At 33.3% G+C, this 20324-nt stretch overlaps 1 protein-coding gene across 2 annotated transcripts in view; it reads left to right on the top strand.

Annotated features, from left to right (window-relative positions):
- Positions 1 to 11596, top strand: part of LOC141460211 (uncharacterized) — a 44920-nt gene extending 33324 nt beyond the window's left edge. For both annotated transcript variants that reach the window (XM_074140002.1, XM_074140012.1), the window contains exons 2-3: positions 7408 to 7588; positions 9285 to 11596. In XM_074140002.1, the coding sequence (XP_073996103.1) occupies positions 7408 to 7588; positions 9285 to 9534 (431 nt within the window). In that variant the 3' untranslated portion in view covers positions 9535 to 11596. The remainder of the gene's footprint in view (positions 1 to 7407; positions 7589 to 9284) is intronic.
- The last annotated feature ends 8728 nt before the right edge of the window (positions 11597 to 20324 follow it).

Below are 20324 nucleotides of genomic sequence, written 5' to 3'. Positions count from 1 at the left end.
CCTGGAGCCTTATCATCCTTCATACTTTTCAGAACGTCATCAAATTCTTCCTTGGATAGACCCAGATAGACCAACTTCAAGTTCACATCTATCTTAATAACGGCCCTTCTAAATATAACTGGACGAGCGAGCATGTCTTTTTTCCCTTTTAGAAATAAATATCCCATTTTTCCCTTCCTTTACGTTTACTGATTGATCTCGCTTAAGAATTTTTCCCCTCAAAAACTTTTTATGTACATTGGTTATAATACAAAAATTACTTGAGGAATTCATTGAAATACTACGGAGAGCTGGCCAAGTTTGTAAGAGAATAGTCAATCTTCTCGTGAGATTTTTTGTTCCATTTGACCGCGGTGTCCAACTAACTGCTGCATTGTATCACGCATTTAGCAGAGAGCCGCGATTAGAAAGCTGCTCACTTCTTATCTCTTAGAAAGAATGCCGACATTGCCTCTTCTCCTTTTCTATTTCTATTTATTTTTTTTTTTTTAATGATTTAAGGCGCGTCAACATCTGTGGTTATTGGCGCCCGGAGCTTTTTCCTCGTTACAACACTCGCAGCAACAAGGACAGGCAGCTGTAAGAAGCTCCTAGGAAGAGAAAATCTGAAGGCCAGCAGCTGGATTCGAACCCAGGATCTCCGCGCGGGAATCCAATACGCTATCCGCCTAGCTAATCCCTTCCCTGTTCCTTTTCTACGATCAGCAAATTAAAACCACTTTTATATTAAATTGTCTCCTGCTAATTGCTCTTTTAATTTATTTAAAAGGAATTGCATTAATTACGGGATATGTGCAATTGTACATTATTCAATTTACTATTCTACTTTCAAATGACGCAATAATAAAATCTGCAGATATACTATTGATTATAATATATGGCATTAATTACATAAATTATTTCAAATAGCTTATGAACATTGATTTTTGATTGAATATTTTTTAAATAATCAACATTTTGTAAATTACATGGTTGTTGTATCACACATCTAAATATTATATAAGCTCCTGTGTATTTATGGATTAATTTAAAACGGAAAAAAGCAAGTAACACTTCAATCCACCGACCACGATACTTAATTTGATAGCTGGACGTAAAGCACGCCTACATAAGTAGGCATGAATTTACTGTACTCTGAGCTACTCTAGCCGAGCGGTTAGAGGCGAGGCTAGCATAGCTAATATGTATTGTGGTACTGGGTTCGATTTCTGGTCTAGACCTTGGATTTTATTTAATGGGTTAACACTATGTATGTTTGCTGGGTTTGTAATGTTTGCTTGATGGGTTAAAGTAATGTATGTTTGCTAGTCACCTCCGTCCATGAAACCTAATTAGGTAGTTGGACGTAAAGTTCTCCTGAAAAAATAGGCATTACTTTACTTCTTTGAGCTATTATTTTGATTCACTCATGTACTGCATATACAGTACTCATGGTAATTTTTTCAAGTTGTACAACTACCATTTACTAGATGTCATGGACGGAGGCGACTAGCAAACATACTTTACTGTAAATTTCTTTTATTAACCATTAAATAAAATCCAAGGCCTAAGACGGGGAATCGAACTCAGTAGCACAATACATATTAGCTTCGCAGGTCTCGCCTCTAACCGCTCGGTTACCGTGGCGCCTCTAACTGAAATAAATTAACTATACAAAGTTTATATAGTATGTATTTTATATTCACACAGAAACTATAAAAGCTCATTTACTAATTTAATTATCATACTATAGGAATATAATAACAATGTGCTGGTTAAGAAACCTCACACTGACATAACGACAGACTTTCTTCCAAAGGAAATCTGTGTTATTTTGTGGAAAGTATGCTAATTAAATTGATTGTTACAGTATTTTTAGGTCAATATTAATATAACTATAATATAAAAAAGTACAGTAGATTCTAGGTAGCCGTGGTTATTGAATAGATTGTTGTACTTAAAATTGTAAACGTAACTGAGTGATTACGAAGTGAAATTCATTTATTTCATTAACTATCGGAGATTTGTGTTTTATTACATGATTCTATTACTTAGAAAATTAATATCGTTATGCGTGTTAAAAAACATTTCAATCATATCAGTTTTTTACTCATTGTATTACCTAATCGTTTAAGGTTTTAGGCCGAACAAAGATGAGAAGGTGAAACAGTGTGTAGTAACATTAAATATGTAATCGAATCAACAAATAGTGCCGATATTCTAATATTCTACACAAGGAAGTATGGCTAGAAGGCTATTGACGTAGCCACTCGAACTTTCCTTATTTTTAGAATATTAGAAAAGCTGTACTAATTCTTCAGGTTCTATCATTGCGGAATTTGGAGCCTATGGAGGTTTTGTGAGCCTCATTGTTTGTATGTTCCAAAGTTTTTCGATTTCTCATGAAAAACGGATTTACGTGAACAGATTCGCAACTGCAATGACTGAGTGTAATTTGTATTCACAACTTAGAGTGAGGTGAGATCTATGATCACAGAATTATACCAAATTTTCATATTCTAATTCTCATAACTTCATCTCCATTCGATGCTAAACGCTACCACCTTCAGCCAAAATAGAAAGCACACGAAGTGTTGAGTTTAGTAGTAAATTGGTTTACAAGAAATTCGGCTGATCTTTGAACCACTGTAATCACTATAATAGACCAATGGGAGTACGTGATGTATTTTGACGTTCAATTCTTCGCGCAACAAATTGGTGGTAGCCCTTAGTTACTTTCTGAAAGGAAGTCGATTTGGAAAATAATTTATATTTACTTATTTAAACTAGAATTATTTACAATTGCATTAAGTAATATACTGTAAACTATGGTGCGAATATGTTAAATTTAAAAGTACTCAAATAAAAAGTGAAAACAAAAAAGTTTAAAAAGTTAAAACATGATAAAAAGAAAAAAATGTGATTTTTTTTTTTCACTTTATTTGTATATTTACAACTGCAACAATTGTTGCATCAAGTAAATTTGATCTTACTGGTTCAGTTCTCTTGTAATGTCATGGTTAGAGCAATCACCCACTGGTGAAACTCTTTCGCAATGATTTAATCACAACAGAACTGTGTAGGCCACTTCCGCTTCAAACGACGAGGAGGATTGTCGGGAAGGTGAGGTGAGGAGAGTTATCGGACAAGAGGACTAGGATGGAGAGCTAGGAGGCTGTGAAATTTGCGGTAGCGAGACTTTATTAGGTCAGTGACGAAAGGGATGTGAAGGTCGGTGTGTATGTAAGTGTTGAAATGTATTTCAGGATTTTCCGTAGGATTTTAGACTGTAGTGTCTTCAAGCGTTTGGAGTTAGAGGGTTTGGTTGAGCCCCACACTTCTGCTCCGTATGTCAATTGTCAGTTTGTGATTCAAGTCGAGTTTGGATCTGCGGTCAAGTAGTCTAGTAAGTAGCTTGTAGCATCTGTTCACGTCTTGTCGTTTCAGTCGAGTATGTGGGTTCCACGTGAGTCTCTTGTCAATGTACAGTCCTAAGTATCGTATTGTGAAATTCAAATAGAAAAATATTTTACTATTTCTCATTCCAAAATGTTTTAAAGAAATGTCTTTTATCGCTATTTTCGTATTGAAATTTTTAATATTGTTGTTGGTACACCTTTTAACGCAAAGAGAGAAAAAAAAAATACTTCAATTAGTTGACTCCAAAAGCGTGCACTTTGATGAGCGACAAGTTCCTAATAAGACGCCTTCAACTTCAAGGCGGCCCTAAAAAAATACAGTTGAACTCATTTAGAATTACCTGACTACGTGCACAGTAAGGAAAATCTGTGTACAGTCTTCACAGATGGATAATTCAAGTATGAATTAAATTAACTGATTACCAGTCGTATGTTAATGAACATTATACAATATTATATTGTGTAGGAGTGTTACATTCAAGGAAGCAATCGTTTGGTTACAACATACTGTACTCGTACTAGTAGGTTTGTGAGCCTTGATTAATTGTAATTTATTGTTTATTACAAACAATTGTTTATTATTGTTATTATTTTTAACAATTGTTGCGTGATTTGTAATGTATCGAGACAGGCAGGTGTTGTGAATGTTGTCAACTGTTAGTGACCTTAGGATTTGTTGGTGTAACTGAGTTGTAGGTGAGTTCAGTACTCACTTTACTGTTACTTGTCATTACAGCCTAGACCCCCACCTCCCGTGACAGATAATCCTGATTCCTGGCTTGTGCCGTTCCAACAGGGGAACTGCTATTTCCGTGTTGCTACTTTCACTATGTCCGACTGTGCAGTTGGAATGTTAACGCTATCCTTAGCCTTGCTCTTTGTTCCATGTTATGTGACACTCTAAAATCTCACTCTTTCCTTCTCCGTATCTAACTTCATAACCAAGGTCTTACTTTACAATTACACACTTTTCTGAAATTATATTTTTTTCCTCACAGAAGATTTTTAGGTTAAATAACTCCACTTTGTGAAGATGTTTTCTGAACCAATCTTGCCCAGTTAGAAAGCTAGCCAACCAGGTTTATCTTTAAGGCTAACTCAGTCCTGCTTTTACATAGATGTGGATTTTGCTGCTTAATTCCTAGAAAAAGATTTTAATATTTTATAGCTCTACCTCCAAAAACATCGCATTTGAGCCTTTAGCAAGCGGTGACGGATTGAATGAATAAAATAGATTCTCCATTCCTGACCAGCTGAACAGCAACCTTATTTCCCCGCTAATACTACAGTGACCAGGCTTTCACTCAAGGACTACCTTGATGCGCCGGTAATACAGCCTCCAGGACTTCATATATCCTCGAATGAGGATGTGCTAGTAACGTTTTTGGGTGGCCTGAATATTTGAGAAGATGTCTTATCTTGTTCTGGTTGTCAAATACCAATTGGCATGGATGTTTGTAGTTATTATTTATTGTTTTCTATAAAATCTCTTTGTTTACAGTGTTGGCAACGGTTTACAGCAGCTGTGCACAACTTGCGGCCTGCTGCTACATCTCCCGGGACGATTTTGTCAACCATCTGAGTAAATCTTAGTTCAATAAAGAGATATTATAAGACATTATGATTTCTTGATCTCTATCTTCCCGGTACTAGCCAGTATTGTGATATTATCAAAATTCCTAAAGTAGGGCTTCTCCAGAATCGCACCTACGTCATCCATCCATGTTGTTACTTCGTAGTTTGTCGATGTAATCTTTGCCAGCTAGAAAGTAGCTCTGACTTTCTCGATCATCTCACAGATTCCAGGATGGATTTCATCCTGCACATTATAGTTTCACAAGACATGCCTACATAATAGGGCTCATACCAGAGCTTTTCAGCAGAGTTTTCAGAAGAAGAAGGTTACCCTCATTAATCTCTTTCTGCTGCTTGAGAAGTGAGGAGATCAAGTTCATGGTCAGATAGCTGTGTTGAAGAATTTTGGGTACTCCTCCCTACAAACCAAATTGTTCATTATTGCTCGGTAAAGACGTTATCCAATCACTTCTTCAGCTTAAAAAAAAAAATAATAAAAATGTATAAATGAAGACTGATCATTCGACTTTTTAGCCAAAAGCTGGTCTTATCGCAGCTTCCTGCACTTATCCATGCTTATTGCTTAACAGCCTTAAGGTTACGCAGGAGACAGCCTTTTGGTTACAATCGTTAGTTGGAGCGACAAGGTGCGTTTTAATCACGTTTCGGTGAGAAACTTGGGTAAATTGTGTACGCTCGAAGCACCAGATTATTAATAAAAGCAGAAGTATTAGTATAATGCTATATTTATTTAATGCAAATATATATATATGCTCTTTTATTTTCACTATCTTGCATATTTACTTCACCACTAATTGAGGTTATTTCCAAGGTCGATTTTGTCTCTAGTATTATGTCAGCCAAAATTCTATGATTAATTGAATATCTCTATGTTATAAATCTAATTTTTATCACTACGCAATAGATAATAATTTCATTTTAACAGGCTGATATAAACTTCCAATTATTATATTACGTAGAGCGATAATATTAACTTTTAAATGAGTAATATTCATTTTAATAGGCGAAGAAATAATTAATTTTTTTTTGCTGCAATTATGTAACGATTGTTGGCAAATGAAGATATTTAAAAAAGTAGGTTAATCTATATTCTAAAGTAGCTACTCTACCGTTAAAGGTTAACATTAAGTCTTTTTTAATTCTAACAGCATCTTTTTTTTAATGTTCTATTCAACAAGGAAAATAAAAATGAACTTATAGTTTTTCTAGCCCCTCAAAGGGAGTTTCTTAATGGTTAGTTGTTTAATCCATGCACTGGATAATTTAGAATGATGTGCATTTCACGGAGAGGAAGTTGGCAAAGAAAGGTGTAATTTCGCTAAAAATAGGTAATCGATTATCCTCCTAGTTCAAAATTCTAGTTCTGCAATTGTTCTGTTCCACGGTAGTAGTTAGCAAAAAGAGAGAATTCTGTGGTGCGAGCCATATCCTCAGTGCTTTTGAATTTTGAAGGTGCATCTTTGTTACCTCATCAGCTTTATCGTTTCCGTGGCTTCCTTCGCTTACTTCGGTCTTAGTCCATGAGGACTTCTTCTGCATTCCTGTAACACTGTGTCTGTAGCTTTCACAGTAGCCTGCCCAACTGAGAAAATCCCTATTGCACCATTCTGTTTTTCTTTATTATTTCGAGCGAATACACTCCAGAGTAATCGTGACCACTTCTTGGAAAAACAATCGACAAAAGCGCTAGCGATAACCTAACCACCAAATCCATGTATTTCGTCTATACTCTGGCTCCTGTCTTAATCCGTCCTTATAGTAGATCAAGTTCTCCGTGCCTGTTAAGTTTTTCACCTTCGGCGTTGGTTCATATTTTTCGATTTAAGTTTTTATCGCTCTGAATTCAATAGATATTTTAGCAGCCGAAATCACCATTATTCCACCTTTACGAAATCTATCTGTCTTTGAGTAAGGCTTTCAGTTCATTTCTAGATTCATGCTTCTACTTGAAACTAATCAGAAAAGTAACGAATAGACAAATCTCTTAGTTCCGAATCTTTGGAATACCTAACTAAACAACCAAGTTCAGGTCTTTCTTTTTCCTTTACACCAATAAAAGAATTATTTAGCCAGAAAATTTTGAAAAATCCTTGAAGTTATTACATCATAAAGAAAAAGGTGGGTGGGTTGAGCATTATGAAATTTGATACTGACTGAGTAAGCAAGCATTTCTGTTTGACGTAACCAATGCTCCATCCTTGTCCGCAGGAACTCGTCACGCTAAGACTTCTCCCAGCACTTCCTTTCTTCCTCTTCATACACATTCTATTTATACAGTAAACAATAAAATCATCTGTATATTTTGTAAGTTGGTTAATTACATGTATTTTAAATTAGAATTCTTGTAACTTGATATACCTATGCACCTAGTAAATATCGTTATTCACGGAGATTTTTATTTTTATTTGTTCAGGTACGTACATCTCTCGACCAAGAAGAGGTGCTCAACTTAGTGTTACGCTAGATGCCGCTGAAGTAGAAAAGAGGCTGGTAATGGAAATGGGACAAGGAGTTTGTATTTACGAAGACGTTTGCATAAAACATGCTAATCCTGCTGTGAGAAGCGAACAAATTGACTGGGAACAATTGTTCAAGTAAGTTATTTTTCTTAAAGCAATTACTACTTGTTAAAATTAAATGCTTGGATCGCAATGATGGATAATATCAGGGATTTCAATCCTCAAAAGCAGGATTATATCCTTTTGCTAGGCATGTATCGGATGTATCCATTTATTTGCTTAGCTGATCAGGCTTGTGAGAATTGGACTTCCACTTTCATTGTCTGTGTTAATGATGGTAATTTTAATTAATATTTAAATTTAAACTTATTATTCAACTGAAAACATCACTTAATTATTCACTACATTTAAATTTTCGCTACATTTATCTTGAACGTGGTTTATCACGTTTATAAAAACATTTTTCAATTTATAAACTTTGTATGCAAGTATGCACGAGAAGGAAGTTGAGGTGTTCGTAAATGCATCTTAAGTAGGTCCCCTCATAAAGTGACAGAAGCGTTGTTAATAAATCTGATTCCCTTAAAGAAACTAAGGAACCAATCTTTAAAAAGTTTGTAAAGAGTCAAAATTAAAGTTAACCAACGTCATTTGGCAGATAAAATTAAGAAAAACTAAGCATTATAGTTTTTTGTATTTTTAATCAAGTCTGTCCTGTCTAATGAATCCATGGAGTTGATCACTATTTCCGTCGATAAATTCTGTACGATTGTCAACTCGGCGGGGGAAAAAGAAGCTGCAAATTTGTTTCTTCAATTATCTGCTCGGATGAACTGTTTCTATTTTCTAATATATCCAAATATTCAAAAAACGAAACATAGTTTGATGAGAATTTCTTGAAATAATTTAGTATTTGACTGGCAGTGATGCCTTATTTTGCAATTATTACTTGATAGAAGCAAAGTTTATTTCATTTAGAATGCTTAAAAATATAAAGTAATTGCTTTTACACTAATTTAGTTTTATATTAAAATTTTTGCAAGTGTTACTTACAAACAAATGAGCGAAAAATAATGAGAATCTATGAAAATGATTAAAGTCTATGTTTATTAGTATTAAATAATACTAATAGTGCAAAATGTAACACAATATTGTTTAAAGAATACACTTTCATTTTTTGCTCATTAGAAAATACTCTAAATACAATGTAAGTTGATTTTGTTATACATTTTTTTTTTTTTTATTTATTTATTTTTTTGTAGAGTTCTAATTTTGGCAGTTATTTATTTAAACTAAAGAAATGACTCAGTAATTAGAAATTACCTCATGACACATTTCTAACTTTCGTCATTGCATTACTTTCTCTCATTACTAAATTCTAAACAATATGACAAATTTAATGCAGTAAAATTACTTAAATATTTAATATAACTGTTATACAATTTAAATAAAACACATATTTTTGGCCGTTGAAATTTAATTATGAAATGATGGGTACATTAAATTGATTAGAGTAGCTTTTGTCGTTTAACCAACCCTTATACTTAACTTTTTAAACTATAATTTTTGCTTAGGAGATTTCTGTATTTATTTTAATAGATAGCTGCGAAAATTCCAAGCAATACAAAAAATTGGTATGAACACTATAAACATATGTGTTCGTATATGCGAGGTTGCAAGCAGGAGTCGACAATTCTATTTGGCCATGATACTCACTTTATTTTTTTATGCATAAAAGAATATTTGAAATTATTTACTTGGTAAATTATTTACGATTGTAGTTATTTACACATTTGCTTAATTAAAAGATTTGTTTTGCTTAAAATTTCAGGCACTACGGCCGTAGTCCTAACAGTAAAGGTGATCATTACCTACTCAGTGTGTTTATGGGAGACATCGTTGGCTCGCCTGCTTTATGTAAACAACTGGCAAAACGAGGCAGAAGTTGTTACAACAACTTGAGGAAAAACCGATCAACTACATCAACTTTTCTGCCGTCCACACCAACCGTCTCCAGTAGCCACCTACATTCACCTTCATCCACCTTCTATTCAAGTGGAAGTATTCTTTCTTTTAGTTAGGAAGTCAAATTTTAGCTAGAAATTTTAAAATAATTGGAACAGGTGTAGACTGTAATTAACTCCATTTTGATGGATGCTAATACGTTTGGGTCAAAACGTTCCGAAGATTTTATCAATCAGTTATGTACGTCAAATTTAAACGAAAGTCACGTTTTCTTAGTCTACACAACGTTTTGACTAAATTGTCAATTTCTTTTATTTATACAGCTAATTTACTAGCGCTATTGTGAATGTACTATAAGGAATAAAAATCAATATATTTACTTGATGGCGCGATTAATTATTAGCACAAATTACAGTGTGCAAGTTACAGAATCGAAAACGCTACCGATTTGTTTTAATTGGTGAACTTTCAATTTTAAATAGCGCCAATTTCGCTTCAGTAAACTCTAAAACTCGAATTTGGTTTGAATTATTTCTAGAATCCTGAAATATTTTTTAAGTATAACATTGACAGATGTGTGGATAAATGATTTACCTCGTCTAGCATCAAACACTTCAACCAACTAGACTCACAGTGTGGTGTTACTCTAAGTTATAATATTTGGACTTTAAGCTAAAGTAAATATTTATTAGTTTAATTAATCTATTGGAAAAAAACGTTTGTCGTTTGTCTAGATCTAAATAGCATGGATAGGATTTTAGCTTTGAACTAGTTCAATGAATCTACTATTCGTCATATCGATTCACTCTACCTGGTTTTTTTTAGATCTTTGAGTGCTGTAGGATATTTTGAAATTCAAACAATCTAAAGCTAAGCGCACTTGAAGAGGTACGAGGGCATACAAGTTTCATTTCTAGTTCAAAACTTGAAAAATCTTTTTAGATAAGTTATCTTGCTAACAGTGTAATCCAGTGGCGTCAAACTCAATTAAAACATAGACCATTGGTTGCTGCAGGCAGCAGATGCACGTGGGCCACACCACATTCACAAATTTTGTTAAATTTATATTCTGAAGTGAGGTTTCAGGAATATGGATAGGATATTTAAAACACAATATAATTGCTTTTATTTCAATTATTTATAAAAACTGAAATTACTCTATTTTTTACCCGAAACTTGCCAGCGCTTTCCTATTTCAAAGGCTGAGAACAGAATATCTTCATAAAGGCCGATAGATGTTTATCACTTAATCTTGATCTGTATGCCGTTTTATTTAATTTAATGAACGAGAATAGTTGCTCACCCAAGTAGTCCTCCCAAAATAACATAAAATTTGGGCAGAAAACTTGTTAATTACCGGGTATTTCTCAAATAAATAAGAATATATTTTGGGAATTCCTTCTTCTTGGTATTTGTGTTTTAAAGCCGAATAATTCTGGAAATCGATTTATTCCAGTAGTATCGAACCGGTAGCATTTGTGTGTTCGATATTGCCTCGATCTCCTCTAACCGCTATTTTCCTCATAATAAATTTTTTCCATTTTCATTTTATTTCAGAAAATCGTGGGCCGCAATAAATTACTTTGAGGGGGGCTGCCAGTTTGACGCCTCTGGTGAAAGGTAAAGTTATTAAACGGAACTTTGATAAAGTAACTACTGTTACTTATGGAAGGAATCATAGCCTAAGATTTACCAACAATTATGTCTTAAATAATGTAGATTAATTTGAAAGATAAAAAAATAGTTTTATTTCTTAGAAAACTAAGAACACTACTTACTGAGAGGTACGTAGTAATTTACACCATAATTCTAGAATTTGATTTAATATTAAAAATGGTCTTACATCAAATAATTATTTTGTTTTATTGGCTTGAGAGAGAGCATTATTAGGATCAGAGAACATAGTTTAATTGTCACTAGATAGTAATTTTAAGTAGTTAAATATAGCTAATTCAAAATGGAGACAACTAGTCCTCGCTTCTAATGTCTCCTAAGAGATAATTCACCATTTTTGTAATTTTATTATGGAAATTTCATTAAATATGAAAATTTACGAATTATTTAGTTAATCGCATTTAAGTTTGTGCTTAGGTTACTTTAATACTAAGTGTAAATACTGTAAATAAAATGCATCTTATGTTCGGAGGTAGGACTTACGTATTAAAATGTATTATTTAATTGTGTGTTCTATTTTAGAATAATCATTTTTACCTATTCTGAATGCCTAATAAATCCATATTACGAGTATACAAGGCGATCCACTTAAAACGCACCAATCGTTAATAACTTTTTAGGAAAGCGGAATTTCGGAAAAATCCATGAAGTAAACTATATGTTTTTTTTTGTCTAGTTTTCAAATTTTTTACCCCCGATGTTAAATCTTCATTTTTGGCGGAGTTACGGCTAAAAACCCGATTAGGGTTTTATAAGAACCACTGGTTTTGACTATGATTATGAAAACTACATAAAAAACTGTGAAAAATGACGTTAATCCCGTTTCGATATCTCTAATATTTGTCGAGATATTTAAGATCAAAGTTACAATTTTATCAACTCGTGAACGGTTTTCGATATTAATTTTCCTCCAGAAATACACGTTTTGGGAGGTCCTCTGACTGCAAAAAATGTTTTTGGTGACGCAAAGTAAAAAAATAATATTCATTGAAGATTTTAAAACATGTAGTATAGTGTAATGGTAGTGGGTGAATCAGGATAAATTTGTTTTATCATCAAATAAAAGCAATCATTACATCATTTTAATGCAAGACATCTTGATCTATGATTACTGTAAGAATATCTTGCCAGGGATGGGCGGGTGTTGGTCTAGTGGTCATGAGCGTGGCTTTGTAAGTGGGAGATACCCAAATCGAATCCCACGTATGCAGTCATTTATAATACTTAATATATCATAATAATTTTTTAATAAAGTGCAGTCATACGCGGGATTCGAACTGGGAATCTCCCACTTATAAAGCCACGCTCTTGAGCACTAGACCAACACCCTGGCAAGATATTCTTACCGTAATCACAGGTCAAGAAGTCTTGCATACAGGGTACATTAAAATGATGTGATTGCTTTTATTTGATGATAAAACAAATTTATTCTGACTCACCCACAACCATTACATTACACTACATTCTTTAAAGTCTTCAATTATTATTATTTTTGTTCTTTGCGTCACAAATAACATTTTTTGGCAGTCAGAGGACCTCCCAAAACGTGTATTTCTGGTGGAAAATTAATATTGAAAACCGTTCACGAATAGATAAAATTGTAACTTTGATCTTAAATATCTCGACAAATATTAGGGATATCGAAACGGGGTCAACGTCATTTTTCACAATTTTTTTTATAGTTTTTATAATCATTGTCAAAACTAGTGGTCCTTATGAAATTCTGATCAGGTTTTTGGCCGTAACTCCGCCAAAAATGAAGCTACAGCGTCGGGGGTGGAAAATTTGAACACTAGACTAAAAAAAAAACATATTTTACTTCGTGGGTTTTTCCGAAATTTTAGCTTTCCAAAAAAGTTATTAGCAATTGGTGCGTTTTAAATGGATAACCCTGTATAAAAATGGCGTATTACACAAATTACATTTATAGTATTACGTAGCATGAAATAAACATTTCTGTTGCTTTTAGAAATCTCTCCGAACGATAAGAAAAATAACTGCTCACATAAAAAAAGTATAATACTCACCGGAAGTGAGCTATTTATTTTTCGCACGATCATAAGAAAAAAAAAAAATTCCAACCTGATCTCAGCTATATCCAAGCATCTACGCATCATACCTTCCCACCTAAAGGTTTAAACCAAAGTTTAATGTGCATTTTAGGTAGTTTTTCCTGGTTGTAATGGTGGAAATGCTTAGAGAGCAATTTGGTGCAATTCAAACTATTAAACTGTAGATTTTTTACTGAATTAGCACGTTGAAGTAACACTCTTACTAAATGTTCCAGCTGAATGGGATAGCGCTGTCTAGTTAATATGCAGCTTGCTAAGAAAGTCATTGAGTTGTAAGGAAACAAAAAAAATTGGTAAACACCTTCGTTAATTGTAGTGCTGCACGAGACCGAGACGAGGCGAGACTTTATGCAGTCTCGATCTCGGTCTCGTCGAGATATCTCGGTCTCGGTCTCGGTTTTTTTGAATTTTTGTTTAAGTATTAAAAGCGGTATGCTATTAATAATCTTTTCAAAAAATGTTATTATTTTCTAATATTTATTTTAATTTATATATTGGTAATGAAAATGTGTGTAAAAGAAGACAACTACTTACACTTCAATGCATCATATATTACTATTACTGTTATATATCTTTATATAATTTCAGAAAGATGTTAAAAACGCGCCAAATGAAAGACCCAAATATCATGCACCTCCCAACAAACTTCCCGCTCCATTAGTTATGGCTGTTGGTGATGATAAAGAATCTGATGATTCACCTTTTGACGACGACGACGACTGCATCAATATTTTTGCACCATTTGCTCAAAAATCAGCAAATATCACCGAAGCATGGAAGACAGAAATAATTAATTACACCAAATTAGACCAAGCACCAGTAGACGTTGACATTTTAGAATGGTGGAAAACACTTGAGAATTCCTTCAAAAATTTGTCTAGAATGGCGAAAGATATTTTTAGTATCTGTGCAACTTCAGTGCCATTGGAAAGATTATTTTCGCAAGCTGCGATGTTAATGACCAATAGAAGATCTTCTCTAACTTCTGACTCAGTAAAAGCTCTTTTATGTATCAATGCTTGGGCAAAGAGTATCTTAAAAACGAAAATTTGTGGCAATATTTTTTAGATGCATAGATAGTCTTTTTTTTCAAATTCACTAATTCTAAAATTCTAAAATATAATTCAAATAATATCTAAGTTCAAAGTGTTAGATTATTAATAGTGAAATTTATGAAATTGAATGAATGAATGATATTAATAGTGAAATTTGGTGAATTTATGTAAAAATTATGTAATTCGAAGGGGGCCGCCACTGTAGCCGAGCGGTGCGAGACCTGAGAAGCTAATGTGTATTGTGGTACTGGGTTCGATTCCCGGTCTTAGGCCTTGGATTTTATTTAATGGTTAATATGAGAAATTTACAGTAAAGTATGTTTGCTAGTCGCCTCCGTCCGCGACACCTAATTGGTAGTTGGACGTAAAGCCCCGCCTGAAAAAATAGGCGATTACTTTACTTTGCTTACTTTACTTATGTAATTCGAAGTCAAATAGAAGTAGTAATATTGAACATATATACTAAAATCGTATCTTTTAATAATTAATTCAATACACGTAATGATTATTTATTAATAAAGAACACAATTTTATAATTTTGTAGCTAAAAATTAATATTTGAAAAACCGAGACGAGACCGAGATTTCTCGACGAGATATATATCATGTCTCGATCTCGGTCTCGGTCTCGGTTGCTCAAGTCTCGTCTCGGTCTTGAGATTTGTCTCGTTTCTCGTGCAGCACTAGTTAATTGCATTTTGACTTTACATTTGATGCCCTGATGGACTGAACAACCCATTTCATTTAGGTTTTTGTTATATTTTGTTCACTCTCAATTACTCTCTCATCTCTCTCTGTACGATGAACGCCTTCAAACGCACACCACTTATCCGCACAGATATAAATAATAACAAGAGAGAATAGCTCTTTCATTGATTAAGAAACTAAAGAGTGTTACCAATGTTTGAAAGCACCGCGTTGGTTGTGTTCCCGAAGTACATACAATGGGCACATAAATTCTGCTTCTGAATATTTTAAAAAATACTTCTTCTTTCTGACAAAAATTCACTACATGCCAAAAAAGCAATAAATTTATTCTATTTTACTACCGGTTGTTTTGTAAAAGCAACTGTTAAGGAGAAAAAAAACTAAAATAAAATAAGAAAAAGATTCGAAGTTGTTTTGGAAGAAGAGGGTTGGATCCGACGGAGCGGAAATAAGCGAATGATTTGTTACTGGCGTTCTTTCAGCCAGCATGATCTGCTTGGATACATTCACTTTTACATTCTCGGAATGAATCAATCAACTGTCATTGTCCATTTAAATTCTATCGAAAAGAATCACAATCTGCTCTGATTTCATTGGTCATAATAATTTTAACTTAACAAAATTTTCAAAGAAAGCTGAATAATTGTTGCATCTTCAATTGGTATCAATGTTTATACTTGTCCGACCAATATCAAAAATAGGGGGTCTTTTTTGTCCTCTAACTATGGTAACAGGGATCTCCCTTGACGGTAAACCCTAGTTTACCGCCAGGTAGTTTAAGACTAGAATCCGTCATACTGGCACCACCTTTTCGCCTCCAGATTGTTAAAAGCTAGCGCCAATAGTGAATATCTAGTGACTGTGGTGTATTATTGTCATTGTAATGAAGTGCAGATAAAGTGCAGCTAACGCTGATGTAACTTTCGAACTAAATTAAAAAAAAAAAAACATCTAATTCTCTGAATATTTGTATGTATAAATCAAAACTACCTCCTTTACACATTTTGGCGAGATATAATTCATTTTGGGAAAGCAAAGTGTTGGGTTTCCCTCAATAATGCTGCTGCAAAAATTGCTAACTGCTTTTCCAACCTGCGATGAGGTAAGGAATATAAATATTTTGTAACAACTTACAATTAAAAGAAAAAACAAAACAAAAGATCTGTCTCAATAGCGATAGAAAACTTACTACTTTCCAACTGGCCTTCATGATTTTGAAGAGCCTTCTGCATACTGTTGTTATTTAATAACAAAATCATTGTTATCAAAGTAAAAAAAAGTGGACGAAGATGCCACAAAATTAGAAAGAAGTAACTAACTGGTAAAAAATAAGCCGAAAAAGTAACCCAGATAAAAATACCCGTTCATTGAACCCTTTTACTCATTGGGTCTCTCCAACTATCTGCCGTTGATGAACAAAACCATTGTCTCTTTAAAAAGACATTTTTATTTGGGTTACCAAATTGTTTGCTACAAATATTGTTGCATTTATCGGTAAACATTAATAAATAGGACCTCAATGACCAACAAAGAATCACAAAGCGCCTTTATACATACATATACGAGTATATTTAGCTGCAAAGAAAGTTAGATACAACTTCGTAGATATTGAGCGGACAGATCGAAAGTTAGTTACATAATTGCAAAGGTAGTTCTCTCTAAAGGTGATAGATAGTGCCACAATACACCTGTATAAGTAAACGGAAATTTCACAATTGAATAAAAGAAACATTTAAAATGAAATTTAGTTATTTGTTGCAACTCTGTTTTGAGAACTTTAAGAAATGGTCAACTTTTGGCCAACTGTATAATTTGTGGCGTATTTTCCATTTTCTGTAATTCGGTTTGGGTTCACTGTACTAAGTTTTTTTCCATATCTGAGATTACATTTCAAATAATGATTTCATCACTGGACAGAAAACAAATATTAAAAGGTTTTTTAAGCAATTTTTGTTTTTAAACTCAAGAACTCTTTAAAGTCACTTGGGAGTTTATTTTACTCTCTAAAAACTTTGGGACCATAATCTCACATGTAAATGAATGCTAAGAAACCGTGTACTCGAGTATAGGTAGCAAATGGTACCAGTCGATGGAAAGTAGATGCAGTGTTTGAGAAAAATGATGGAGGATGAGGAGAATACCTTGCTCTAAGTAAGTACTCAATACTCGAAAATAGAAAAGCCGAGGAACAAGTACATTACTCAATAATCAAATTCGTATTTTTTATTACTGAATGAATGAGTATTAGGAATTAATCATAATTGCATATCTGATTACTGAATAGAGTTCTCTGCTACAAAATATGTTTAATTACCGTGTAATAAAAGATACTCTGAATTTAAACAATTTAATTTAAGTGCCCTATTCGGTATTCAGTACTCGTAACTCAAAATACATTTTGCTTAACTCTCCTTTAAAAAGGTTCTTGAAGTTTTGTGAATAATTGTTGCAGGATCCAAAATTTGTCTTCAAAATTTAAATATTAATTATCGACACGTAGATCCCCATTGCTGTAAGAGTAATTATTTTCGCAAAAAGTTGAAAATAATGATTCTAGCATATCTAGCTGAAGATGTATCTTAGAATTACGCGATGAATCAAACGGGTTGCATTTAGTTTCGATCTAGTACATCTAGCACCTTGCTTAATTCTTGGTCAAATTAAAACTGCCCGGTAGATAGGGTAGTTGTATAAGGGTTGATATTCAAAAACTGCAGGTAAAAGCGTAATGCCGAAAAACCTCAGACAATTATTTCTTCTTTTAATCATTAATAATGGTTAGAGTTTAATAATGGCTGGTAACAGTTCTCCGAAAATAGTATCAACTGAAAAAAGGTTCTATTTTTATGAGTAATCTTACATTATATTAAAAATACATAGAATTAATTGTAGTCATAACTTAAGGAGCTGAAGCTTGGCCCACCACCGTTATTAGTGTAAAAACCAGTAGGTTACTGGAGGAGTTCTGTTAGAAGGAAAAGGCAGGCTGGCAAAGGGATGTAGAAACTATCTGGGGATCAGAGGTAAAGGGAAATGTCGTTAAGGAATAAATAACATAAAGCAAATAAGGTAAGGTTCTTTGCGGTGGACGTTACTTGGATGTTGGCAGGGGCGGATTATGCTGTGCAACCCACCTCGGCGATAGGAAAGAAATTCCTAGGGAGGTTGACTTGGATGGGTAAATTGGCTGGCAGAGATCTAAGGAGTGGTGACTGGTGGGATGTAACCAGACAGCATCCTTATCGTCAGCAATTATTGAGTTTAGTCGATAATAGGTAAGTAGTCCTAGAGGAATGAAGAAGGTACGTAGTAAATCGATTATTGAGATCTGCGCAACATACCTATTTGATCGATATGAACACTTTACGATGTCTAAATTACACGAAAACTGTCCCAGAACATAATTCTATAAAATAACAATAGATAAATAGTAGAAGTAATTCGATTAATTTAATCAAATAAAGACCGCTAAGAATGATAGGTAATCATATCGCTATCACACTTTGCAGTGGCAGCATTTCACCCACAAACTGCAAGATAAAGAACTGACTCCAAGGTCAACACAGATAAGAGAATGTTCTAAATTATAAACATGTGATTCATCTAAAGATAAAACACCCTATTTACTGATTATAATTAGTTAAAAAGTGGTTTTTACAAATAAAATTAAGGTCACGTTCACCAAAGCTAAAAAATTTAGATTAAAATTTTATTTCTAAAAAATGGGTCTAATTCGTAGCCCGGTGTGCTTGTTGTAGAAGATTTTTTTTGTAGTGTAGCTTTATATCGTTTTAGTAACATAATTGTAATTTTTTTTTTTTTTAGTTTTTTATATTTTTTTTATACAAGCATGTACATTATAAGGGGCACACGTTCTACTCGGACCCACAGGTTAACGCCGGCCGGCGCTATATATTATAGCGGCTCCAGTCTAACATCTGGCCGCTCGACAATCAACCTCTTTAATTTCATTTATTCCAAGTTTATATCAATTAAACTGGGTATTTTTTTATATTTTTGGAAATTAAAACACTAATACCAACTAACTAATCTAGCAACCAATTTTTCAAAAAATAAATTTTAGAAATTTATTTTTATTAATTGTAAACATTTATTATGTTTAATTAATGGTATTAAATAATTAATGTTACTTTATAGAGGTAATTATTAGTCGATCTAACTAATCAGTTAAACCTTACTCTTACAGCTAGATTAGGCATCTCCGGGTTACACGCTTTGGTATGTACGGACAAGCATAAGTCTCTCCTTCTCCGTCTTACCTAATTAAGTCTCATCAAGTTGCTACATTGTTCTTAAAAGCACCTTTATCTCACCACTAAGCCAAGTATTAAGAGACCGCGAAATAATGACGCGATAATTGCCCACTTTAATGATAAAGTCAACGCGATAAATTTATATTATATCACTAAAATATTGTGTCTTCAATTAAATTTTATAAGTTTAATACAAAAATTTAAGATCTTTCGATTTGTCCTTTGTATAACTGTCCTGTGGTATGATTAAGTCTCTACGGGGGGCATTTTGGCTGTTTTCAACAAAAAATTATTTCGCTTTTTGAAGTTAGAAGAGCTGAAACAAAAAATGTGGATACTTTTATAGTTGTTTTCTGTGAAACTTTTACTCCAAGATAATTAAAAATAGAATTATGAACAATTTTTGTTTGACATGAAGTTCGATAGAAAGATATTTTCAATTCGATTTCTTACTTTACTTCTACTATTATCACAACTATTATTGTAGTTTATATTGTAACCCGTGTCAATAACCGTGTGCTCTAATTACAATAATCAGTCGCATTCTAATATTTACAAACCACAAGATTATAAAGAGTGATTTCATTTATCTGAGAATGTTGGTTATCATAAATTCAGAGAGGCGTTAGAATAGTTGCTCACGCAAAGTAGTTCTCCCAAAATAACATAAAATTTGGGCAGAAAACTTATTAATTTCAATTAATTCGAGTTGTATCAAACTGGTATCATTTGGGTGTTCGGTAAAAGCCTCGATCTCTTCTAATTATTACTCGTAACAATTTTGTCCATTTTCATTTTAATTCAGAACATCGTGGGTCATGAAAAATTAACTCGAGGGCCGCATGCGGGCCCCCAGTTTGACACCTCCGTACTAGAGGAAAAAGAGTGATTTATAATCACAATATTTATTTGTGTGACAAGTGCGAGTAATATTGCAACACGAGCCGAAGTTGTAATCCCAAAAGAAAAACACATTTAGACTCATTTTGGTTGAAAAAAAAGTCAATATTTTAAATAAAAACTCACAAAATTGCTTAAAGTTAATGGTATTATTATTTTAAACTAATATTAATATTGACTGCTTTTGCCATCAGCAACAGTTTGCTTTTGTCCTTTTAATTGTT

The sequence above is a fragment of the Rhodnius prolixus genome, unplaced genomic scaffold, assembly GCF_049639745.1.
Source record: "Rhodnius prolixus isolate KJV_2025 unplaced genomic scaffold, Rpr scaffold_1, whole genome shotgun sequence".
Lineage (NCBI taxonomy): Eukaryota > Metazoa > Arthropoda > Insecta > Hemiptera > Reduviidae > Rhodnius > Rhodnius prolixus.
The sequence above is the reverse complement of the archived record's forward strand: the minus strand, read 5'-3'. Positions and strand labels throughout refer to the sequence as shown.